The sequence below is a fragment of the Aulonocara sp. 'chitande type north' Nkhata Bay genome, linkage group LG16, assembly GCF_057382095.1.
Source record: "Aulonocara sp. 'chitande type north' Nkhata Bay isolate Kocher_YH1m ecotype deep benthic linkage group LG16, A_spYH_male_GT1.1, whole genome shotgun sequence".
NCBI classification, from domain to species: domain Eukaryota; kingdom Metazoa; phylum Chordata; class Actinopteri; order Cichliformes; family Cichlidae; genus Aulonocara; species Aulonocara sp. 'chitande type north' Nkhata Bay.
In genome coordinates this window covers 29,041,122-29,066,654 of record NC_141359.1, presented here as the reverse complement: position 1 = coordinate 29,066,654, position 25,533 = coordinate 29,041,122, and the positions used below count along the sequence as shown (strand labels likewise).

General features: G+C 39.9%; 3 protein-coding genes across 5 annotated transcripts in view; 2 read left to right on the top strand and 1 right to left on the bottom strand.

The window, feature by feature from the left end:
• LOC147311779 (E3 ubiquitin-protein ligase SH3RF3-like) overlaps positions 1–5,295 on the top strand; it is a 115,142-nt gene extending 109,847 nt beyond the window's left edge. Inside the window, exon 10 of the mRNA XM_086265727.1 lies at positions 58–5,295. Within this exon, the coding sequence (XP_086121853.1) occupies positions 58–226 (169 nt within the window). The 3' untranslated portion in view covers positions 227–5,295. The remainder of the gene's footprint in view (positions 1–57) is intronic.
• A 2,769-nt stretch (positions 5,296–8,064) lies between these two features.
• Positions 8,065–18,292, bottom strand: septin10 (septin 10). 3 transcript variants are annotated; one of them, XM_086266452.1, is made up of 10 exons: positions 18,126–18,292; positions 17,084–17,198; positions 16,361–16,556; positions 16,057–16,243; positions 12,417–12,578; positions 12,033–12,129; positions 10,710–10,878; positions 10,491–10,623; positions 9,952–10,130; positions 8,065–9,172 (listed from the first exon to the last, which is right to left on the bottom strand). In XM_086266452.1, exons 1-10 carry the CDS (start codon positions 18,153–18,155, stop codon positions 9,157–9,159), a joined length of 1,284 nt encoding a protein of 427 aa, XP_086122578.1. In that variant the 5' UTR covers positions 18,156–18,292; the 3' UTR covers positions 8,065–9,156. The 3 variants fall into 3 exon arrangements, with proteins under 3 accessions (XP_086122578.1, XP_086122581.1, XP_086122579.1); XM_086266455.1 differs by lacking the exon at positions 18,126–18,292 and adding an exon at positions 17,285–17,303; XM_086266453.1 differs by lacking the exon at positions 8,065–9,172 and having other exon boundaries at positions 9,948–10,130.
• Positions 18,293–19,782: 1,490 nt separating this feature from the next.
• sowahca (sosondowah ankyrin repeat domain family Ca) lies at positions 19,783–25,289 on the top strand. Its single transcript, XM_086267445.1, has 4 exons — positions 19,783–20,293; positions 20,703–21,076; positions 21,258–21,647; positions 22,516–25,289. Exons 1-4 carry the CDS (start codon positions 19,948–19,950, stop codon positions 22,972–22,974), a joined length of 1,569 nt encoding a protein of 522 aa, XP_086123571.1. The 5' UTR covers positions 19,783–19,947; the 3' UTR covers positions 22,975–25,289.
• Positions 25,290–25,533: the final 244 nt, after the last annotated feature.

Below are 25,533 nucleotides of genomic sequence, written 5' to 3'. Positions count from 1 at the left end.
GGAGGATCGTCCCAGCATGCGATCTTGACTTTGCTACTCTGTGTTTCCGTGAGGCAGGTATCGTGTGGTGGTTCCGTACCCACCCCAGAGCGAGGCAGAGATCGAGCTGCGGGAGGGAGACGTGGTGTTCGTCCATAAGAAGAGGGACGACGGCTGGTACAAAGGCACTCTGCAGAGGACGGGTCAGACCGGCCTGTTTCCAGGCAGCTTTGTCGAGAGCTTCTGAACTGCAAAAAGTGGACGAATGAATGCACACATTGTTCCTGTTACTGAGTCATAAAACACATGAACACACACACAAAATCCAAGGTTGGGCTGATATTAGGTTCCCCAGATTTATCTTTGTTTTATTGGATTAAAGCTCAACAAGGCCTTAAGAGGCGGCTAACCTTGAAAACAAAGGAGATTTTTTTGTTATTTATATTTGCCAAGTAATCTGTTTGGAATTAAAATGTTTTTGATTCTATTGGAAAATATCATTCAGAATGAGAATACTTTATAATCCATAAAGAAATTATATTATTAATTATTAATTATTGGTGTTGGCTATAGTAATCCATATCAGTCCAACGTATCTACACACACAAACACATATACACACTGATAATGTACAAGAAAGCTCGTCCCTGCCTCGACCAGCTCAGCCACACAGGAAGCAGGGCAGCTTTTCCCATTATCCGCCCAGTGTTGGGTCAGAGGGGCTCCATCAGACTCGGTTTCCCGACCCGTGATGTTGACTACTGAAGGCACGCAGACTGAAAGAGCACAGAAAGACGAACCCTGCCTCCTAATTCTCCTCCTCGGCATCATCCACCAGCAAACACTAGCTCAAAAAAGCATTAGCTTTGCTTTTCCTCTGAGACCTCAGAACTTAAATTCGGGTGCTTTCTTTGTCTGAGAAGTGAGAACATACAGCCAGGTGATGAGGAAGCACATAAGCCTACACTCCAGAATCATTGTAAGCACATCTCTGTGTCGAATCTACGACCAGTATGTTTCTTTTCAACCCGATATATTATTTGTTAACGATGCATGTAGCATTATCACATTTTTAAAAAATGTTGAAATAGATATTTTATGTTGCCGTGCTGTCTGTCACAGGATTTGTAATTTAAAAGCCAGTGTCACAGAAAGTCTAAATTAGGTCATTAATTTTTCTATTTCTATATCATAACATAATGGTGAACCGCTTATTTTTATTCAAGTTTTTTTTTTTATTACATCTGATTTAAACAGACCCCATCAGTTGGATTAAGCTGAATTGTTGAATGTAAAAAGGAACACAAAGTCACACCAAAACTCCTTTAAAGAATTCATTTGTATTTATAATGCTGTTTTTGAACTTCTGTATGAGTTTAGAAACAAAAGAAATGCACTTGGTAATATTTGATACAACCTTCCAGAATATCTACATTTACAGTATTTTACTAATGTACAGTATTTACTTGACAAAGGGGATTTCCACTGCTGCTTGTGACATACTTGTTTTAAGCGCAAATATGATTTTTCTTTAAGAAAGCACAAATTTCTTTGGTGGGGTGAAATGACTAAAACATTTTTTTCAGATGTCAGCTTGAAATGTAAAAAAAACAAAGCTTCCATTATTGACAGTTCTCATCAAATAAGTACAAAGATTGCGAAGAGTATTTCCTCTTCCTCAGCTTTTTCCTCGACAGTTTTTTATCTATTCTGAGACAACGTTGCCAAACCAAAACTGCACAGACTCGATGCTCGTGAAAGAATAGCTGAGAGGGGAAACTCAGAGGACACAAACTTTCATCATGCAACTGCCAGAATTGACTTTGTTACTCAGATCGTGTCAAATAATTTTGTTCTGCTTTAGTGAAAGTGTAGTCTGTCTGCTTCTGTGATTCTTTCGTATCCAGAGTTTAGATGCAGGCTTGCCTGGTTTACGTTCTGCCACAACCACCTACCTGTTTTTCTGCTTGTGGAGACAAAAGCACAGCAACACTCAGAGCCTGACTCACTCGCTGTGTGTGCGGCGGTACATCAGAGATAAAGAGGCAGTCAAAGAGCACAGGTACAGGGCACGAGGCACTTCCTCACCTATTTTTTTAAACGAGGCAGAGTTAAACACACAGGCGAGGGTTGTTCATTGGCTGACTGCTTAGATTTCTAATTGGCTCTAACCTGATCCTAAGCACAGAGCCTTTATGGCTTAAGCACTGTTGAGTCTCCTTCCTACATCCATGTTATGTGGGAAGAAAAATACACTGCTCACAAAAAAATTCATTCATTAAGGGAACATTTGATCATCACAGTACAGACTAAAGTAAATAAAATATCAGGGACGTCATGCTGTACAGTTAGGAAGCACAAACCATTGTGAATCAGTTTCACCTGCTTTGGTTCAGGTTCACACTGAGCACATGTGAAAGATGTGAAAGAGCATGAAGATGCCGTAGCAAACTTTATGATGCCACCAAGAGCTGACATGCCGATTCTGGTGTAGTCTGCTGATGCCAGTCAGTGATGTGCTGGGAGACACAGCAGAGGGATATACTACAAAGTTCAACAAAGCCAGGCTTTCTTTGCTTTAGCTTAATTCAATAAAACCCAAACAATTACAGAGCTCTGAAACTTTCAAATAGATACAATTAAACATCAAAGTTACATATCAGTTTTAAGCCGTCCTTGCTAAATTGTGTCAAAGTGTCATGATGGATGATCACGTACAGACATGCCATAACGTTGAGTCTGCTCATCTGGATGGAAATTGCTTTAGTTTGTCAGCAGAACAAAGTAAAAGTAATTTTATTGATTGGTGTGTGTTCTGCGCTCTTTAGCTGCAGTTCCAGAAGTCTAAAAGAGAGTTAAGAGCAGATTCGTGTGAAGTATAACAACATTTATAGATTTTCTGCATCACCAAATGAATAAATGTATCATGCCAATGCCCAGTTTGCACTGCTGAACCTTTAACGCTCTGATTCATTCATGATGTTAACAGCTTGCGCACGTAATACATATTCACCCTGCAGACAATTTACATTCCGCTTAAAACATGCTGTAAATAAAAGAATCAGCAAGAAAGTGGAGCTCCCGGTCAATTTTAAACCAAAACTCTGAACATAACCTGACCCTGACCACTTTATGTGATCAGCACAAGTTACCACGGTGATTTAGTCAGAAGACACAGAAAACTCCCTTTGTAGCATAACCTGCTAGTATCGTCACATGCTGCCAGTAGTGAGAAGGACACTAGACAGAATAAAAACTACTGCAAAATGAGTAAGGAGGAATGAGGAGAGAGGAATGGTCTGTGGCCACCACCTTTAAATCCTTTAATAATTCCTGTAATTCCCTTTGTGGTGGGCTGTCTTGCTGTCACTTTCATGTGCACCACAATGGTTCCTCGTGCTTCCTACCTGCACAGATTGATGTCCCTGAAGTCGAACTGACATTGTGCTATATTTTGTTGATCAAATGAGCAGTGTAGATACAAAAAGGTATCTACACTGCTCTGAGAATCTTTATTTATAGAGCACTTTTTTGAACATGCATACAATTTTAGCTAATTTAAAGAACATCCACAAGATAAATGGCACAAAACTTGTCGCATTTTGGTCTTTTTTTTTTCTTCCTCAGAGAGGAAACTCTACAAACTCTAGAGGACAAAATGTTTGGAAGCTACTGTCACGTGTTTTCTACAAATTATCAGACCGAATGATCAAATCTGAGACCTTCCAGCGAAATCAGTGGATACTTGAAGAAAAAAGCACATAACATAAACAGATGCTAAATCAGACTACAACGTCGAATTCGCTAGAAACCATTTTTTTCCCTCCCGAATACTTTTGATGCTGTGAGATACTTGTGCTTTCTGAACAGTAGGCATATAATTTTGAAAAACAAGCAAAAGAAATATACTGGACTCTAAATTAAAGTTTTTTCCAACACATACAGACTAGGGCTAGGCTGTTTTCCGTTAACATTACTTATATGAAGAAGCTCGCTTCAATTCTTAACACGTTTAATGTTTAACTGGTCGTTTTTGTCTATGTGATGTTATTTTATACAAGTGTACCAGACTATGATCTTTGTATATGTTTCAGTGGGGCGTTTGGGGTCAGTCGATTAAAAGTGCCAGTTTATTTACCTTGAAAAAAACAAAAGGGAAAGTAAATGCCAAATTTTTTGATATTGTGATGGGAAACTTCAATCTGAACATATCTACATTGGCCTTCAAAACCTGTCAGTCAAACCCCAGTGCCTACAAATGTCAATACACACGCAAACACAAGTATACGCTCTTACTTTTCCTTCTAGGTAGATCAGTGCCCTCTTTCCCTCTTTGTTTTGTTTGTATCAGTGTGATAAGTTTGCTGTTTGCTTTTCAATCCGCACAAAGACGGAAATCCAGCGGATCCCAGAACAGTTTCCGAAGAAACACTGAGCAAAGTTTGGATCTGTTTGGATGCCCGCTAAACTGAGGACTTTAATTTCTATAGAGTCAAACTTAAGCACAAGTCCTTGTTTGCCCGGTTTGTTCTTTTTTTTTTTTTTTTTTTTTTTCTTTGGGGTGGGTGATGTGAGGAGAAAGCGTTTACAAGAGTCAAAAAGTCAGGAATAAAACCACTGCACGGTGGTCACTTTACGCAAAATAACTTGAACCGCTGGTTTTTGCAAACTGTCTTCATGTGTTTTGATTACGTGATGTAAGCTTGTCGTTTGCCTCAGCTTCCTGGTTGTGGAAAATGTGAACAGGCTTTGAACAGCAGCGGTAGCTCCCACTGGACGCGAACACATCGTTGGATTTTGTATGACGCTCCTGTTTCGATTGAGCTTGTTTCAGATTATGAATTTGAAATAATAATAGTTCATTTTGGTTTGTCCTTCCAGGAAGCCTGAGCTGTGTCACCCTGCCATCTTGACTTAGATGTTGGCCATATTTGTTCCTATGGATACTTGGGTGTTTGTGTGTGTGATGAGAGAGGTTGGGAGGAGGCATCTGTATGTAGCTCTTTACATAAAAAAGAAACTTTATTAAAAAAAATAAATTAAAAAAAACAGTTCGGTGGAGCATGGATACTCATGCCTCTCCAGGAAAGAGTCCAGCAGAGCAGTGAGAGAAACAGAGGGACGAAAAAAAGTATATATATTATTCTATATTGTGCAGAATATTTATAGGCCTTTTGTGCCATTGAAGTCATGCTCTGTGCTGGCCACGCCCAGCGCTCTCTACCATGTGATCATTATACATCGTCTTGTACTGATGACCCGTGGTTGATTTGTTTTTTCATGTCAAGTGCATTTTTCGCAATAAATGCCTTTGTTTTAAAACAGCTGTTCAGTGTGTTTTTTTCTCTACATGTTGCCTGCAGCTTTATGATTATCATGAAAGAGGAAGTGGCAGAATCAATTCACATTTATGTGCTCCTGGTACAAAAACAAGGACATTACCTGTATAGCCCATTAAGATTTCACAGCTGGCCATTAGAGAATCCATCCTGGAGAGTCATATTGTATCTTGCTATAATTATAATTATCTTGTGAAAAGCTGTGGGAGCAACACTCCAGGTATGGTTGTCGGCATATCATTAGTGAAGTGTGTGAAGTGAAGAGGTGTTTAGGAATAAAGGAGACGTTCTTCCTCTTTTATCCTTCCCCCCCATTGTCTCTTTGACTCATTCTCAAATCTCTATCTTCCTCCTTTCTTATCTTCTTCCTCTTGGCCTCTAAAAGCCAACGCTGGCGTGGATGAGGTGTGTAATTGGTAAATTTCAGAGCGTCAGCGGCACTCCCCTTAAATGACAACCCTATCTTTCCACGAGTCGAGCCTGTCTCCAGCGATCACCCCCATTTGCATTTAGAGTGACTGGCAAAAGGTGACAGGGGTGTGTACGGGAATGTCTGCATGTGCGAGTGCAGGTGTATGACAGCTATCTTAGCTGTAAACCCAGTCATAAAAAACTCGACTCTAACACTCAAACTGCTGCGTTTAAAGCAGAGAGAGGGAATGCTGCACTTTTTTCTTTGATTTTTCAGATTTCTGCAGTGCACAGATTGTGTTCTTCCAGGAAAACTGGGTGAAATCACTTCCCACCTGGGAGCTGAATCTCCTAGAGAGCAGCTGAAGGTGTCTGTATATACACACACACACACACACGTGCCCATTCTCCACAGTTTTCCTGGGTGAAATGGTTCTCCTCTAGGTATCCACTTCTCAGCTTATTATACCAGTGAGGTGCTGCAGGCTCCTGCAAGGAATCGATCAGCATTCCTCTGCTATACGCCAGAGCTGTCTTTCCACCTGTCTGTGTGCCAGCTCCAGAGTCGCACTAAGGGAAAGAGGGCTGTAGGGTAAGACACTGCAGGGAACAAGTCCTTTATCAGGCAATATAGGGCACTCCCTTTGTGTGTGTGTGTGTGTGTGTGTGTTCGTGTTCAGATATAGCAAGTGGTGGGTAGGGGAGATGTTAAGCTGCTGTTACCTACTAAATCTTACTCTAAAGCAAAGGGAGAGCTTCTTCCACTTATCTTCTGAGAAAAGGAAAACGAAATGTAGACATTAACATTTCTTCTAACTGAACCACACAGATGGAGGCATTTTCTTTTCTTTTAGAATTAGAATAGAATAGAATTCAACTTTATTGTCATTGCACATGCACAGGTACAGGGCAACGAAATGCAGTTTGCATCCATCCAGAAGTGCTTTAGTGATATAGATATATTACAATATATATTAGCAATAATATAGATATGTGAGTATATTACAGAAATGGGTCTATTATGGTATGTTATAATGTACACGGTATGAAGTATGTTGTGAATATTCTATAACTATAAGTATGTACAGGCTGTAGTGAGTACAAGCTATGTACAGGATATGAACAGGATATAAATATGAAAAACTATACAGAATATGAAATAAATAACTTTACAGAATCTGGGATATACAGCTATACAGAAATGGGAACTATGCAAGTTGTAAACAGTTGTAGGATTAAAAATTATCGAATGTACAGAATGATTATTTACACAGAGCTATACAGTAGTGCAGTTAAGATAAGTGAGATATAATTCCTACAGAGGCTATATAAAGTGCTAGTGGTTGTGAGTGGTGGTTCAGTCAATGTTATTATTGTGTGTTTGAGGGTACAGTTGTCCATTGTGGGTGTGTGTATGTTCAGTCCATGTGTTAACGTGGGTCAGATGTCAGGAGGCAGAGTTCAGGAGTCTGACAGCTATGGGGAAGAAGCTGTTCCGGTACCTGGTGGTCTTAGTCCGGAGGCTCCTGTAGCGCCTCCCAGAGGGCAGGAGGGTGAAGAGTCCATGTGATGGGTGACTGGGGTCTTTGATGATTTTCCCAGCCCTTTTCAGACACCGCTTCCTGTAGATGTCTTTTATGGCAGGAAGTGGTGCTCCGGCGATGCGCTGGGCAGTTTTCACGACCCTCTGCAACGCCTTCCGGTCCGAGGCAGAGCAGTTCCCGTACCAGACTGTTATACAGTTGGTCAGGATGCTCTCAATGGTGCAACGATAGAAGTTCACCAGGGTGTCTGAGGACAGGTGGTTCTTCCTCAGAGTCCTCAAGAAGAAGAGGCGCTGGTGAGCCTTCTTGACCAGCTTGGAGCAGTTGGTCGTCCAGGTGAGATCCTCGGAGATGTGGGTACGGTATAAAAGAAAACGTTCAAATGCCTTAAAAGTGTTATTCCAGTGATTAGATGTGGTGTCAGCAACCAACAATAAAACTTTAGTGAGGCAAAAACAGGCCTCGCTAAAGAAATGCTTTCCCCCAAATACAGTGTATAATGTCAGACCAACAGTACATTTAATAGTGTAATAATCTCCACAATTAGATATCCTGGGGGAATTCCTTGGCAGGACTGCAATGATGCCATTACACATGGACATAACATTTCAGTTTGTAGCTCTTCCACTGTCAAATCTTTGAAGCCAGTGCAAACAGACTGTGGGTACGGTTAAATCAGTCCTCATTCATTACATCACAGTCTGAACCTCACGCTGTACCAGTAGATGGTACCAGTAGATGTGTTGCCTATAAACATCCCAGCCTTTAATGAAGTAGACAAACACAATCCATCATCATAAAAATACAAAGATTTATTTAGAAAGAAGAAAAGCTCCCATATAATACTGTTTATTCCTTAAATATAAGTGTAGTACAAATGTGTCTCAGGCAAGCATTTATCCAGTAGGCATCGATGTGTTTCCCTGGATGTGATCACAAACTGGATAACGTAGTTTTTAGGTTTAATACAGATAAGGCACTATTACCTTTAACTAGTGTAAATACAGTAAGTTTTTTTTTTTTTTTTTAATCATTGAAACCAGCAGCGGTTTATGCTGGAGTATTGCTGAGAAAGGGTTTCACACAGTTAAAAAGTCCGAAAAGCGATGAACAGAAATATGTAGAATACAGTCTTCAGAGAAATACAATTCTCCCTCAAACAGCGACTCGGTGTGATGCATTTTTTCCCCCGTGAGTCAGCTCTTCTCATACAGACAGGACTGCAAGCGTCAACGGTTTGTGTCAATATATAAAAAAAATAAAATAAAAATGAAAATAAGAGAGCAAGTAAAACAAAAAATATATGTATAAAAATACACAGTAACATGTACCTAATCCCAAACCAAGCCTCTGTTTTACCCTCCTCAGAAAACCGTTTAACTGTAAACCTCGGCAGAGAAGTGAAACACTCTGAACCAATTTGTTCCCTTTGGAACAACCGCAAGAGAACGTGTGAGGTTCCTAACAGTGTTTTTGGGGGTTTTTTTTTTAGTTAATGCTAGTATGTTCAGATTGAAGATTTAGAGCATCAAGGTGGTGTACCAAACAAAGAGAATATAAAAAACTAGAAAGAAACAGGGAAATATAATATCCTGTGACACTTTTGACAACTCTTAATGACAGAAACACTAGACAAACCTGTAAAAATGGTGATGGATTATTACATATGGTGCTGACAAGCTGAAAGTGAATTGTACCTCACAGGAACCACTTCACTGCTAGAAAGATAAAAAATTAAATACATGATTCATTTTAAAACCCATTTTGGACTTTGTTGAACTGATTTATGTGGGCGGTTTCTTTAGTGTTACAACTGGCCACAGGGGTGTGGAAAGGGTGTGGGGTATAATGTCACCGGTTTTGCTGGTCACAACTGAGAATCTTCACATGAAACCAGAACTGAAAAAAAGAACAAGAGAGAGACATATGAGCAACTTACAGAATTTCCCGTTTGCAGTTAATCAGTGACAATAACTTAAACATCTTACATGTGCACAGATCTTAAACATCCTCATTAGTTATCAGATTTGATACCCTTGAGTTCAATGAGTATGTCTTCATCTGCACTGTCTCTTAGAGAACAAGTAATTAATGACCTGTGCAGGGGTGCTTACTCACAATATGATATTATGATTATATATGTATAAAGGAACACTTTTTAATCAAAGTATAGCATCACACCAGGTAAACTTCTGGGGTATTGATCTGGCCAGTTAAGGAGCAGAGGTGTTTATGAAATTAACAACAGGAGCACTAAGAGGCAACAATAGCTCCTTTTCCATTATTACCTACTCAGATCGACTTTTCAGGGGTTTTCCATTAGGTCATAGTACCTGGTACCAGATACTAAAATAGTACCTGACCAGCCGGGGTTCCAAGCAATCTGAGCAGGTATTAAAAATATGACATCTACAGACTGCATGCCACGATTGGCTGGTCAGTGGCATCACTCGAGGAGTCATGAGTTTTTTGATAACTTCACAAAAATCAACTGTAATTTTAAGCCATCATTTTTTCTTTGGTTTGATGAATTCAGCCGTCTGTATGTTGATAATTTTCATTTCCAAAAAACAATGTGGAATCTATTTATTCCTAACACATTACTCAGATGTCCAGTATGACTCGCCCCCCAGTATTCCATAAAAGCACAGGCATTGGTATTTGCAGAATTCTCTTACTTCTTCCGGTCTTTGTCCTTCTTGCCATTGGCAGTGAGGCTCTGGGCCTGCAGGAGTTGGGCAGCAGCTTTTCTCTTGCCGAAGGAGCTTAGGTCGTCATCAAGAAGCCGCTTCTTCTCCTCCAAAGCAGCTTTCTCTTCTGCATGGAGGCGCTTGAGCTGCTCAAAACGACTCTGGAGCTGAAAGAATGAGATGTGACAACACATGTTCATTACATAATACTTACTTTCACACGTCGAACAAATTGAATGTAAAAGTGTAGAAAGGTAGACTGATTGGGTGAAAACAAAACATCAGTGAATTTTTTTTTATAATAGAGCATAAAACTGAAAGCGGAATATAAATAAATGACTTCTTTAATGGGGAAAAATGGAAAAGCTGACTTTATTTTTCCAATAGGAAACACTTTACTTTAATCTCTTCAGCTGATGCGAGATTTTATTTGTCTATTAAATATAAAGAATAGGAAACTCGGGGCAAAAAGCACATTGCTTAAGGTGTGTTGTGAGGACATCAGTTTGCATGTATGCACTGTATACCTCTCTTTCAGCCTCCTTTAGTTCCGCTTCCTTGTCCTTTACCCTCTGCACAAACATCTGCCTCATTTCATCCTCCCTCTTCTGCAGCTCCACCAGAAACTCCTGACGCTTTGCCTCATACGTCTGCTGCAAACTGCAACACACATAACTCAGCTGTAAGTCATATGCCCGTGCATTTTCTCATTTTGTGGATGTATGCATGGGTTTGTGACGTCATACCTGACAGGTTTGCACTCTGAGTCTGTGTCTTTGAAACCAAGCTCTTCAAGCTTGCAGCGTCTGTAAAGCTCGTAATGCCGAGTGTGGGTCTGCTCTCTCAGGTCTTCCATATTTACGCATATGAGCATCTCCCTCAGCTTAACAAAGTCGCAGTGATTCTCATTTTCCACTGACACACACACATCAAAGAAATCAAAGGGTTATTCTTCATAATAAAATACATTCTAAACTTCAAGTTAAAAAAAAAAAAAAATAGTTTCAAGTAGTGCTGGGCGATATGACGATATATATCGCCTGGACGATAGAAAAGTGTCTATCGTGCATTTGTCTTCTATAGTTTCTATCGTTCCTAACCTAATTGTATAAATTATTACATAAAATTTATCATTAAATAGCCTGTTGCAAATATATTAGTGTTGTCTTGTCACTATACATACTCTAACTTTATGCACAAGAAAATAAAGTATAAAAAAAAAAAATTATATTTTTCGTAAAGAAACTCCGTCTTGTGGTTTTGCGACATGGTGCTGCTTTATGTGCACCCGGATTTGCGAGATGCTTTATGGCAACTCAAAACGATGGACGCGCGACAGGTTGCAGTTTCATGCCCGGACATGCAACAGGCAGAGACAGCTACACAGCACCCCAAGAAGAAGCACTTTTACTGAAAAGAGGGGGTACGTCTGTGATTTGGTTACATTTCGGGTTCAACAGCACCGACAGAGCGGAAGACGCCCATTTGCAAGCTATGCCATAAAACTATTCCCGCGCCTGATGGCAACACAACAAATCTCTTCTATCACCTACAGAAGGTCCAAGAAAAAGAATACTCAAGAACCCAGAAAACCCGAGCTAAACCAAGTTGTGAAACAATGGGAGCAAGCTGGAAAAAGAAGAACTATAGCCAGCTGAAGATACAGCAGTCTTTCGCACAATGAGAAAACGTCCCAGGGCCATAAACAAATCACAGTAGCCGCTGTTTTCATTTGATACATTGATATTGCTGCACTAAAATGTTTGTTTCTTATTTGTAACAGTTCTGTTAAATGTCTTTTCAAATTAAAATTGGAGAAAAGTGAGCAATGAAATTTGTCAAACTTTCCAGAGAATAACTGGAAACAAGGTAAAATTGTCGTATATCGTGATATATATCATTATTGTGATATAAAATAATTGATTTGTGATAAATATTTTTTCCATATCGCCCAGCACTAGTTTCAAGCATGACACAAAGTGTAGCCAGTGAAAACCACAGTAAAGGAAAATGTTAAGGTGAACTGCCAAAGCTTTAAAGAAATCCATAAACAGAGTAATTCATCCTACCTTGCACTACACCCCATGGATACTGGCGAGCTTTCACCATCTTGTTTCCAACAGCAACTTCCTCTGTGCTGCCTACTACAGCAAATGGCAAATGACCCTTAAAGAAAAAAAAAATCATATACAAGACGGATTCATGCATCTGAAGCAAAAGACACAGCTTGGAAAAATACTTTAACTAAAGCTGTTGTAGATCAAACGCCTACACTAATATTCTCACTTAAAATCACAGATTCCTTTTACACCTCAGAAATGTTTCCTTTGACAAAACAAAACACACACGGTGTGTGTCTGAAATTTGAATTATATGTTTCGAACATTTCTGCCAGTAAAAACATTCACCTAAACCTGTATCTGAGAAAAGTCTATGTGTGTGTTTTTCCTTACATTCATTGTAGTGTTGACTTTGGCCACTGTCTCATCATCCAGTGGGAACTGGTATATCTGGACACCATTGCTGACCAGCTCACTCATGATCTTGATCTTGAACTTGTGCAGTTCACTCTTGCTGATTGTGTCGGCCTTGGCAATCACTGGAATGATATTCACCTACAGACAGATGTGATAAATGTTCATGATAAGCATAGTGACAGTATTTTTTACAAATACATGCCAGCTACAGAAAATAACTTTTCATGCCATCTGTGAAATAAAATAATAATAATAATTAAAAACAAAATGATAATCTGATAATCCAGTTTACCATCAAACATATTTTCACCATGTCTTTGTTATGATGGAGTCACACTTTAGCTTCCATTTTCATAGTCAGACCTTCATCTCCATTAACATCCAATGCCTCAAATGCACAAAATTATAAATCCACTAAAGAATGCAAGGCCGCACTGATATCAGTAGCTTGATATGGTTCAATGACACTGAGAACTAAGACATGCAAACCACTGCATTTCCCCTCAGTATGCTAAAGGACATTTATATACAGATAAATACTGAAAAATATAAAATAGAAACAAATAAATGTATTTTCATCACAGCTATCACATTAATTTAGAGACTTTTATTCTCAATAAGAACTAAATACCATGACAGCAACTACTGTTGTCTTTAAGCTGCATGTAGACAATATATAAAATTCAAAACACTAAATTCACAAAGTTATCTTCAATAAAAAGAGCAACTCCTGATATCACAGGCATCCACTAATTGAGCTAAAACAAGTTGTTTTCACAGCACAGCATACCGTGAAAGTACATGTAGACACATTAAATACATCCTGTCATCAGACTGGTAACAGTATCACTCAACAAGAACGGGAACTGTATTTGTTGTCTCTCTCTTTATCAGAAATTCTTTCTCCTAAAACTATTTTTTGCTAAGTGTTATAAAAACCATGTTTTCTGAATGTCATTTCTGGCCCAGCAGTTCACCACGCTGTCCCACATTCCTGTCTGTCTGTCACGTTGTCAAACCAAACTGGGACCTGGAATGACTTGTTGTCATTGGGCGAGCTTCTGGGGCCAGACCACACACACCCATACACACATACAGAATACACACACACTGACCCCAGCAGAGAAGTCTTAAGAGATCTGATCCAACAGCTGTCTGAGTGACTGCCTGTCTGTCACTGCTGCAGATTGAACAATTGGCTCTTTCTGTGTGGTTCTGTACACTGACACAGAAGGACAACTCGAGTGTGTGTGCGTGAGGTGATTACAGCATTCCAGTGCTGCTTCTATCCCTTTCACACGCAAATCCAGGGTTACCAACACTCCAGAGCAGCGAAACCACACAAACACACAAAAAGCACAAAGTTGCTACACACAGGGAGCATGGGAAACTCTCTAACCATTTCAAGAGGAATGGATAGAAGGGGGTTCAGTTAGTTGGACAGTGAACCTCTCCCAGCAGTCAGACATAAAAACAACCTCAGTAGCAACTTATACAGAAACTCCCACCATCTCTCCCACACACAACCACATATAATCTGTCTTCATGTTAAATGTTTTCACACTGTATTCCTACTAAAGAAGCACTAAAAGAAGGCACCTTTTGCAGTTGTCGCTTCCAAGTTTGAAATTTATCTCCTGCAAATGCATCATGAACGCATCATTAATCTCCTGTTATCCCTGTAGTTCACTGAAGACAAAGCTATCAAAGTTAAGCCAGCCTTCATCTTCATCCACAGACAGTACAAAAGATGGATGTAACCACAGTGACATCAGCCAGTGGTTTGTGAAATCCTGTTCTAAGCTGAACAGCGTTTGCCATCACCTCCTTGGTCTTTTGAAACTGCGTGTAATAAGAGGAGGATCTGAAACTGAACATATCCTCCATAATTCTCTTGACCAGATTTTTAACTTTTGTTTTTATTATTCAGGATTACCTAAAAATAACAATAAGGTGTTTTACTGAGGTCACAAAGAAAGGAAGTTGAGGGTGGTTTTCAGATAACCTTTTATAAATTCTTTTTTGGAACCACAGTTATTATCCACTGGCGGCCATAAAACGTTTACGGCACTTCAGCATTGGCCTGATTTTTCAGAGTATCTTTTATAATGTTCAATTCGTCATCTTTAGCTCCAAACTAAATGCGGAGATTACAATGCTTTTAGTATATGGTCTACATCATATTCTATTTTTTACTACTCATCTCCACACAACAATTCTTGTCATTGTCTTACCCTTTTAACTGTAATGAAATGGTGCCTTACAGAATGTCTACTGCATTATTGCCCCTTTCCTCATTGGTAATCACTGGCCTGTTGTGGACCGAGGGCAGTGGTCCAGGTCAGGTAGACAACTTAAGCCTGGTTTATGGTCAACGCACACCAAATGCAACGTCACCACAGCCCCGGCATTGTTTATATTGGCACCTGGAGCAAACCAGCTCAGTTCAGACTTCTCCTGAATGACAGGTTTTCTCCTGAATTCAGCACAGGGCGATCGTGGCTCAAGAGTTGGCAGTTCGTCTTGTAATCGGAAGGTTGCCGGTTCGAGCCCTGGCTCCGGCAGTCTCGGTCGTTGTGTCCTTGGGCAAGACACTTCCCCCGTTGCCTACTGGTGGTGGTCAGAGGGCCCGGTGGCGCCAGTGTCCAGCAGCCTCGCCTCTGTCAGTGCGCCCCAGGGCAGCTGTGGCTACAATGTAGCTTGCCATCACCAGTGTGTGAATGGGTGGATGACTAAATGTAGTGTGAAGCGCTGTGGGGTCCTTAGGGACTAAGTAAAGCGCTATACAAATACAGGCCATTTACCATTTTAAAAAAAATCTTGGCATTAGTGCTGGCATAAGAGTAGAAAAGTCAAAACAAGAAGACATGAAAAGCAAGTTGGTTTGGTTTTTTCCTCCAAAACGTATAATCTCTTCAAACCATCTGTATATTCCGGGAATCTTAGCTTCTGTTCTGATATTTACTTAAATGGTAGTTAAAAACCAACATGATCATAGATTTGTGTGTCAGGTCGAAAAGGGAATCGAAAAGGGAAACGACAAGCCCAAACTACACCACAGCATGGCGCATGCCAATAGTTGTGACGTCAGTTTTGGTGAATGCTGCTGTTTGCAAAAGTAACAATTGTGAGCACAAACTAGGTTTGAAGGTATGTTGTGACATACACATCAACACACCTGACTCTCCTCAGATCAAATACCAAACATGCCCTTTTAATTACGTTTTAACCTTTGGAGTACATCATCATTCCCCAATGAACAAGTGTAACATATCTAGATGCCAACGCCAATTATATTCTTGTGCTGCAATAATACATTTCAAATGTGAGCCGCCTGACTGAAATGTTGCTGGGCTAGATTTTTTTTTTAAACTTAAGCCTGCTATTAACTATGCTACTTAGTAGCACTGCAACCACAGACACAGGTAAGTTTCGCCATCAATTACACAAAATGCGTGAAACAACTTGACTTGCTACTTTTTCTACTTCAAACATAAAGAAAACAACTTTAAAACTGACAGATTTTCTTAAGTATTACATTACAGTGACACTGAGAAATACAACACATTTATTATACCCTCTGACATGCAGAAGACACTGTGGTCCTTTCTCCTACCTTGCTGTCTAATTTCTTCATGGTGACCAGATCAAGGGATTTGAGTGAATGGCCTGAGGGGGAAATGAAGTAAAGGCAGGCATGGACTCGTGAGTCATGGTAGTTGTGAAGAGAACGCTTGATTTTTAGCTCCTCCTGGAGATAACTCTCAAATTGCCTGTCAATGTAGTCCACCACAGGCTGGTAGCTAAAAGACATACATAAAGTGATCATCAGTAACTGGCAAGTTCACAACGACAGTAAAATCACTTCACGGCAGTCGCAATCCTCCAACATTAATAACCTACTCAGCTCTTCCCCGTACCTCTCTTGTTTATTCATCTGGTCTCCAAAGCCAACTGTGTTGACCACAGTGAGACGTAGTCTGACGTTGCTCTCCTGCAGGTCATATGTTTGAGCCCGGAGCTTCACCTGAGGTTCAAAGTGGGATGACTCAAAGTTCTCAAAGTTGGTATTAAATAGCGTGTCCATCAGTGTAGACTTGCCTATACCCGTCTCACCTAGGGGCACAAAAGAGACGTATGATGCAATCTTTAGTAACTAAACTTGAAACAGAAACTTTTCAGTACAATTTTATTGTAACTATAACTGCCAGAAAGTCAGATTTATCCAGCAATGCAACTGTGGTCACAATTAATTCTAGCTAAGTGTGCAGGAGCTTTAACATCAGGAATGCCTGACTAAGAGCTGCAAACTGAGATCATTAACTGAATGTTTGTATGCAAAATAAAATTTAGCAATGCATTTCTATTACTATTTAATGACAGACAATCTACCTACGTTTTATAAAGGCAATAAAACTTTCTGAGAGAGTCTATGTTCTGTTATTCCTGTCAATTTGTTCAACAAAAATGTCCACTACTCCTGTCTAAATGACATGACAAATAATAAAAAAAAATGTCTTAATTTTTTCCTAAATACCAAAAAAAAAAATTTTTTTAATTAGCTCATCATCAACAGCAAAAAGAAACTCTGCATACATTATGCAGAGTTTCATCTATGTATCTATGTGTGAGCGACACAGTACCGATGCAGAGAATATTAAAGCAGAAGCCCTGGCAGATGGACTTGTTGACAAGCTGGTCAGGAAGGCTGTCAAAGCCCACATGGCCAGCAAGAGACAAGGACCGGACTCCTTTATCCTGTGGAATAAATTTGACAGGAAAAGCTGGGTTGTAACATTATGATGCTTTTTTTCCTCTCTTATTTCACAAAATATTGCACTTACAAACAAACAGAATCACATAATGCACCGAGTAGTCTAGTCCAGCCAAGATGTTTACGTATTTTTGTCTTTATTCTTTGCCTGATTAGATAAATCTGGTTTTTAAAGCCTGTGTGTGGGCCAAAGAGGCACAAAAGCGGTTAGAAGACGTTAAATAGGACAATAAGATAAATCCACCTAACTTCCAAAAGCCTGAGATAACTTTAAATATCACCGTCGTCCACTTTGTCAGACCTTCTCCAGTCTAAATTAATGAAACTTCCCGAGTGTAGGTGGTCAGCAGCACTGATTTAGATATGCTATGACTAAGAACCTTTAATAACTCTGTGGGCGGTGCTGTGCTTTATTTCTGAATCCTTGTCATTGCTGGAGGTCGAAACGCCAACTTTCATTCAGATTTGTGAGGGCTAATAATCAATGATATTTGTGTCACAAAGCTCCCGCAACGTACAAATACATCTTGCGGCAGGCACGAATTGCACACATATTTTCAAAAGCTTATCACGGAGCTAACGTTAACGATTCTATGAAACTAATGTAGCACTGCTAGTGTAGCCTTAGCCAGCTAGCGCCCTCTCAGCCGTTTACCGTAGTGAAAGGCATAACCGGGGATCTTTTTTTAAAAAAAGGTTCAGTGCTTGTGTTGATAGCACATCATACATATGTTGTCGAGTTTTAAACTTTGCCCCGTTTAAACATGAATGTTTTCCATAAGTGTAATAACTGAAAGTTTTCAGGCTAGGAGCTAACTTAACGATAGCCTCGGACACTCCCTGCTCAACTGTCTAGAAAGAAGTTTATTGTCGACAACACAGAGTAAAAAAAAATTAAAAAAAATACTAACCGGCTGCCGCGCAACATCCGAAGAAGCCATAACTTAAGATGGGTCGTAAACAGATTCAGAAATAACTTTAAAAAAATAAAAATTAGAAAAGGATCGACTTCTTTCTCAAAGAATCTCGCTCAATATCGCCCTACTGCTGTCGACAACTGGACAGACGACACCATTAAACACAATGTAGTAATGGGACGATTTTTAAATTTTCTTTATATCGACAGTAATGCAAGTTATGGCAAATTTTGCGGAGGCTCCAATATTTAAATGTTCTACAGCATGTAATTTACAAAAATAAAAGATAAGATAGCGCTGAAAAGCAAGAAAAACTTAATGCAGTAATAAAATCGCCCCCCTTTTCTAATAATGGTACAGCGCAATTTAATTTTCCCAGTGCTTACTTTGGGGACTGTTTGCACCGACAAAACATTAAAATGTATGAAATTAGATTTTTTTTGAGGTGTGATTATTATAATAAAATAACGAGATGAAAAATCATTATATATATCATATTAATTTAAAACTGTTCCATATAGGATCTGCTGTGTATAGCTATGGGGAAATGCATGTAAGACCAACTAACTAATCCGGTTTATATGCTACAGAAGAAAGCTAAAGCAATTATAAATAGATTAAATATTATCAGATTATTATGATCAAGGGATTAGAATATCCATTAAATTGCATGCCTTAAAATTCTACTGTTTCATTGAGCTCCGGACTCCACCGATATTGTACAAAGCACAAAAAATCTCCTTCTAAACTGTATTTGGAGGTTTTAAATTAGAGGGAAAGCATGTTAACTAAGAACAGGGCCAGGACAATTTAAAAACAAATACAAGGTGTATCTGTTATATGGGTAAATGTGAGTAACTGTAATGAGGAATTACGATTGTTCTGTTCACTATGTCATTTTAAAAACAGTCTAAAAATCAGATCGTAAACAAATGTAAAAATGTGGAACAGAATGATTTCCATTGTTTAAAAGAAACATTTATTTTTGTCCTGGTTCTGTTTCGATTCTTCATATTGTATCATCTTTTTTGTATTTTGGTTGAAATCTTAATATAACAAATAAGTACAGGTTTAATAAGCTTAAGGTTCAATTTGCACCTTTTAGGTCAATAATTTGTGCTCTTCCCCTTGAATTTACTTCTTGACTGTTAAGGTGTATTTGTTTACTCAAATAACCTCCTGTTTTTGTTGTTTTGTAAAAATTTTAATAAGGACTGAAAGATCAAGTTCTGCGGTGGATTACTTTTCTTTGTGAGGTGAGGTAAATGTTTTAGGATCAGAATCCTCTTAATCTGGCCAAGTTTTTGCAAAAATACAAGGAGATTGAGTCCGGTTTCCTCACTGCATGCAAAAAGAAACTCCAGCTGGGCATGAAAGATAGCCGTAAATAGGATGAACATAATGCAATCTGGATGAACCTTGGATATTATTTTGAAAAGTTCAAATTGTGCAGTGCAATTATTATTAATACTGTGAGTGTGTTGACCGGAAAAAAATGTGTATTTTATTATATATTATGTATACGCAGTATTTATGGTCACTTTTAAATAACTAGTCGTCTGGGAAGCCCGCGTTTCCGATGAGCACTGGAACGCAACATGATTCTTGCCCCTTGCCTGTGAGACGATGTGAGCGCCCCCTGTCTGAAAGAGCTAAACACTGGTCTTCCCATGGAGGAGAGGAGGAGGCCAGAGAAGAAGATGCTGTCATCCTCTCCTTAAGCGAATGAGCGCGTTAATGGGCTCATTTTTAAACCTTCGTGCGCAAATAACCCAGTGATCTTTGCGCTCTGTCTGAGTCGTTCAGGACGAGGACGATGATGATGATGGCGTCCCGCTGCACAGTGCAAGCCGTGCAGGAGTTCCTGTCGGAGAGAGGAGGGAGGGTCCAACAGATGGAGCTGATCGATCATTTCCTATCGCTGAATGAACAGTCGAAGGAAGGGGTGGATCGCGAGGTGCTGAAAAGCATCGTTGACAGCGTGGGTTTCGTGAAGGTAGAAAACGGCGTGAAATTTGTGTGTTTGAACAGTGAAGGCAGCGGGGCGTCGGTGATGCGTACAGACGTAGATGGCCACGATGGTGCGGAGTGCAATGGCAACATCCAAGAGACGCTGGACAACAACTGTGTCAACGGCAATCATGATAAGGGCGACCAAACAGGTGAGGACGACGGATCCATTGTGTTTGCGTGATTTTTACGCACGTGTTTTATCCATGAATTGCTTTCTTACGTGTAACGTAGGCTGTTTTATCTATATTTTTGTTTATGTACTGTCTACTTGTTTATTTGTAATACAGCACGAATAAATAAAAGGTTTGGCAATTATTTTGTTGTTTTTACAGGCCAATATACGCATACTGCTTCTTTTTTTTTTTCACCGTACAAAATAGTGTTTGATTCAATTTAATTTGGAATCATTTCCTGCCAAAAACACAAAATCCCTAAGGTTCAGGATACTAATGACACCAGTGAGGAAAAATAACAACAACAGCCTGTTAAATTCTGCAGCATGTGATCAAAAGTCTGCATGAAGTTGAATGAACACAAAAAAAATTAATGGTCTTACAGGGGTCCACTTTCCACTGGACAATGACAAACAGACAAATGGCAATAAGAAACCTGCAACCCCATCCCAGAGCAAGACCAGCACAGGAGTTCCTACCCCTGGTGGAGGAGGTGAAGTGAAGCTAAGAGACAGAAGGAGACGAGAGTCAGCTCCAGTTCTTGGGATGCCAGATCTCGACCAGGCCCAACCCGGAGGATCTCATAACCAGCAGACAAGAGGGGCACGCAGGGTGTCTAGAGGGTCACAGCGTGCCATGCTGACCAGCTGCCTGTCTGAAGACAGTGCTCTGGAGGGACTGGACCATATAGGAGATATCCAAACACCCAAAGGAAGTCGCAGGAACTTCATAGAGCTGATGATGAGTAGTTCTCCTCAGGTAGGACACAGTGCTTTTTATTATCATTAAGTATTTGTTGCTTTTGCCCTTCTTTTTTTCTTTCTTTGAATGGCAGCTTTCTGTGGAAAGTAACAGTTTGCTGGGAATTTCTAAATGACTACATTTTGTGCTGTGACACAAAAATCTTAACAAAAGCCACGGCTATTGTATGTTCTGTCAGGTGCGGAGATCTCTGATCAACCGTGGGTCACGCCTCCGGGACTCGGTTAAGAGCGAAGGCGACTCGGCGTCCCTCCTCTCCTCAGCCACTGACGAGGACTGCGCCTCAGTAACCCTGGACCCTCTAGAGCACGAGTGGATGCTGTGCGCCTCAGACGGCCTGTGGGACAGCCTTCAGCCCCTGCTTGCTGTCGAACCCAGCCTGGTGACCAAGAGAGACTTTGTGACTGGTTTTACCTGCCTCCACTGGGCAGCTAAGCAGGGAAAAGCTGAGCTGCTGTCTCAGCTGCTCACCTTTGCCAAAGAGAACACTATACCTGTGAATGTGAATGTGAGATCAAGTGCTGGTTACACACCGCTGCACCTGGCCGCCATGCATGGACACACCCAGGTGGGTTGCAGGGAGTAGTATCATGTGTTACACCTGCTCAGTGAAGCAGTACATAATTACCTACACTTTATCTGCCCAGGCTAGAAACATTAGCTCAAAACAAGTTAACTGAACTATGGTTGTAAACACAAGTTTAAACACACTCATCCTAGGTGGTAATTTGGGTTTTTTAAGGATTTCTTTGAAGCTTTTTTTCCAGGATGGAATGATTGTACAGCATATATTGTTAATGACAAGAAGTTTGAGCTTATTTTAGATATTCTGCAATCCACATAGCGCCAAAAGTATACATAGGGGTTCAAACGTGCACTGTTATTTGGTTCAATATTCCTTAGCAAGTTGCACCTCAACCACATGTTTTAGTAGCAATATGGATATTTGACCACTCTCCTGTGCAGAGTTGATTCATTTAGAACCTATTACAGATCAGTGCTCTTACCAGAAGCTTAATGTTAGCTTTCTCTATCCCTTCTAGTTTTTTTTTTTTTCTGGAAAGGAAAGCGTCTGGACTTCTTTACGTTCAAGCAATGTAAAGAAGTCCAGACGCTTTCCTTTCCAAGCTCCTTAGACTACGATGACCTGGATGACTGAGAACCTTCACAGACACCTTCTAGTTTTTATTTGTGTTTGGGATTAATGCCCTGTTGGAACACCCAGTTGTGGACAAGTTTCAAATGTCTAGTTATTCATTTTTTTAATAATTAGTATTATTATTATTTTGGCATTTTAGCCTTTATTGGATAGAGACGGTGTAGACAGACATGAAAGTGGGGAGAGAGAGGGAAAGAAATGCAGCTACATGGTCGCCTTCTAATATCCTTGAAAACGAGACCTCTCATGTTTGCATGCGGTGTGTTTGCATTGACAGGTGGTTCGTGTCCTGCTGTCAGACTGGGATGCAGACCCTGAAGCTCGAGATTACAGCGGGAGGAGACCAATGCAGTACTTGTCCCCACCGCTAGCTGCTGACCTGCTGGAAGAAGGAGTGGTCACCTCACCGGGACCTGAGTCAGACAGTGAGAACAACGGCAGCGGCAGAGGTCGGGGCTGGAGATTTGCCAAAGTCCTCCAAGGGAATCTGAACCCGCTCCGGCTGCTGAATTCACCAACAGAGGCATCAGAAGATGGAACGGGGAACGGGAAGAGTAAAGGGGGGATGCAGAGGAAGACGTCTTTGAGCCGACTGAATGCCCGGCTGCACAGAGGACGCCACAGAGCCCAGATCATCCACAGCGCCTCCTTCAGGGACACAGGAGAGGTGGGAAGAGGAGAGGAGCTACACAGCAGTCCTCTTCGAACGAGACCGCTGTCCAACCTGTTTGGATAAATCGACACCACTCTAAGCCAGCGACACAGAGCTGTACACCACTCCCAGGTGTTTTTATTTGTAGCATAGGTATCTTTTATTATCTGACAGGTCAGATATTTTAGTGACAAAATATAACAGTGCAGAAACTAACACATTTTACAAAATTTTCTAAAATTCTAGTTTATTTTTGTTCCTGTTGCAGTTATTGTTTGTCACTGAGGGAAGGGTACAGTCACATGACAGTTTATTTGCCTTGGCTAGACTGTGAATTCTTTCAAACTTGATTTTTGTTTTGACTTTTTTTCCCCCCTTTATTTAATTTGGACAACTAACATCACAAACATAGTTTAAATATGTTACAGTACAGTTATGTTCATAAAAATGCAAAAGCAACAAGCAGTATTGTAGAAAGTTTTCACTTTGAAGCACTTTGGTTTGTTTCCTCACCGCGTTTCTGTTTGCAGAGTAATATATATTTACACACACTATTAGTCTGAAATTAGATGGTGCTGACGTTTTTTTTAGTACATTCCTGTAATGTGAACAAATATTTTATTTTTTAAAGTGGCAGATTTTAATATTCAGACAGTTGAAATCGCAGATTTTTTTTTTATAACGAGCAACAGTGTACAGTCATCATGTTTGCACTTGTCACTTTTTAAAAATTGGTAGTAGAAAAATCCATTTGGGTCCCAAATCATATCTATTTTTTAAAATTCTAGGCATAACATCAAAAGGGGATCAGATTTTTACCTGTTTAAATGCAAAATTAACTGATATTCAAAAGGGGCTTGGTAAGTTATTTCTCCATTCATTTTTGTTTATTTAAAGTTGGAGCCAAAAAGAGTTAGGTTCACTAATGGGGAGATGTTGCTAAGAATTGTTTAATTGTTTCCAATTAGCTATACAAAAACACAGATTAGTAGAAGCACAGTCACCAACTTTATATACATTTTTCTACTGCCGATAACGTACCTCAAATTTTCTGAAGCTAATTCACTTGTTTCTACATTGCTTTGTGTGTGGTGTGTATGCAAATGTTCAGACACTGATATTTAGATATTGCTCTCTGAATGTCAGTTGCAGAGTTTTGCTTTGTTATCTGACATTTCATTTCTATATTTACTCCAAAAATGTGACACAGGATTCATTGGTTCATAAGGGTAAAGGTTCAGGCAACCACGGTCATAGATATCCGCCGGAAACCACGACATCATATGAAACTGAGACAAAGTCAATATTGTTCCCATATATTAGTCTGACTTTGCATGCACACTGTCATCTATTCATCAAGCTCCGTTTTCTCTAAGGACTCTGGCCAGAATGTGCCATAGGTTTAGCAGCGATTTCTCAAGTGGTTTCCCAAATATGTGAACCTTTCTTCCTCCCAAATTTCATGAATGTTCTGTTACTAATTTGTAGCATTTGTACTTTTATCACGGAGATTCGTGTCATTCTATGTCTTGACACTTTTGATGTAGAGATTTTATGTCATTTTCTCAGCGGCATGAGTAGAGGAAATGGAAATGCAGCACACTGTTGATTCTTATGTCTATATAAAGAAAATGTGTTTTCATTGTAAAATGCTGTGAAGTGATTGTGTGGTGTGAAATCACTGTTAACGAGCCACTTTTGTTTTTGGATTAATGTCTTATCCATAAATGTGAAATAAAGAAGTTTTGTTTTTATTTGCATAATCTAAAGTTTTTAAGTTTGTCAACTACGCTGTATTGTCCCATTGATGCAATGACTGTATAAAGAAACGGCCTCGGTAATAATGAGAAGGTTTAAAATGTAAAGAGCAGCTGTGAATACTCATGTTAACGTTACCAGAATAGATTAAAAATACAATTGAAGCGAGTCGCTTCATCCGCCCTTCCTGCTGACACCAGCTGATTGTCCTTGCCTGTTGGTGCTGAATAATTGATGATCTGACGACCCCAGCTTTGCTCTGGCATTTACAGTATATCCACAACTTCCTGTCCACATGGCCCACCAGACAGATTAGTATCCAGTTCTTATTTTGCACCTCTTGTTATGCAGACTGACCTAAAGTCAACACTGCTGTTGTTGGGATATAAACTCTATTTAATCCATTTTTGCAAATACTTGAAAATCAGATTTTATCGTGTTTATCTTAATATACTTAAGAGAACCTAAGAGGACAATCAGTTTTGTGTTTCCCTGCTATGCTATTTTTGTCATTGGTTAGAGAAAGTATAGAGTACAGAGGAATTTAATGCCCACAAGCTTTCATATGTGTGTGGGGGATACGATACATTTCTCAGTGCCTGAGCCTGAACAGATTACTACAGATCTGCCAATCCTCTTGTTGCTCTGATGTCCTGCTGGCACCCTGTCTGTTCTCTGCTTCGTGTTTCCCAGATCAAACCAACCATATAAAAGCTGGATTACATGTAAACAGTCACAGTGTATCACACAATATGTTTCTTATATAAAACTGAATGCTCTTAAGACAGCTCCTTTGATGATTCTGTAATCTCTGGGGTTTCCCTGGTCTAGAAGTCAAATAATGATTTATAGAGGTCAGAAGTGACGTGCTTTTTTTCTGGTTAT

What these genes read in the sequence shown, in the direction of transcription:
- sowahca (XM_086267445.1), top strand. Translation starts at nt 19,948, where the DNA reads ATGATGATGATGGCGTCCCGCTGCACAGTGCAAGCCGTGCAGGAGTTC. An exon ending in TGATAAGGGCGACCAAACAG is followed by an intron (nt 20,294 to 20,702) that starts GTGAGGACGACG and finishes ATGGTCTTACAG; the next exon opens with GGGTCCACTTTCCACTGGAC. An exon ending in TGATGAGTAGTTCTCCTCAG is followed by an intron (nt 21,077 to 21,257) that starts GTAGGACACAGT and finishes ATGTTCTGTCAG; the next exon opens with GTGCGGAGATCTCTGATCAA.
- septin10 (XM_086266452.1), bottom strand. Translation starts at nt 18,155, where the DNA reads ATGGCTTCTTCGGATGTTGCGCGGCAGCCG. An exon ending in TGAAGAAATTAGACAGCAAG is followed by an intron (nt 12,579 to 16,056) that starts GTAGGAGAAAGG and finishes ATCTGTCTGTAG; the next exon opens with GTGAATATCATTCCAGTGAT. An exon ending in AAGTCAACACTACAATGAAT is followed by an intron (nt 12,130 to 12,416) that starts GTAAGGAAAAAC and finishes TTTTTCTTTAAG; the next exon opens with GGTCATTTGCCATTTGCTGT.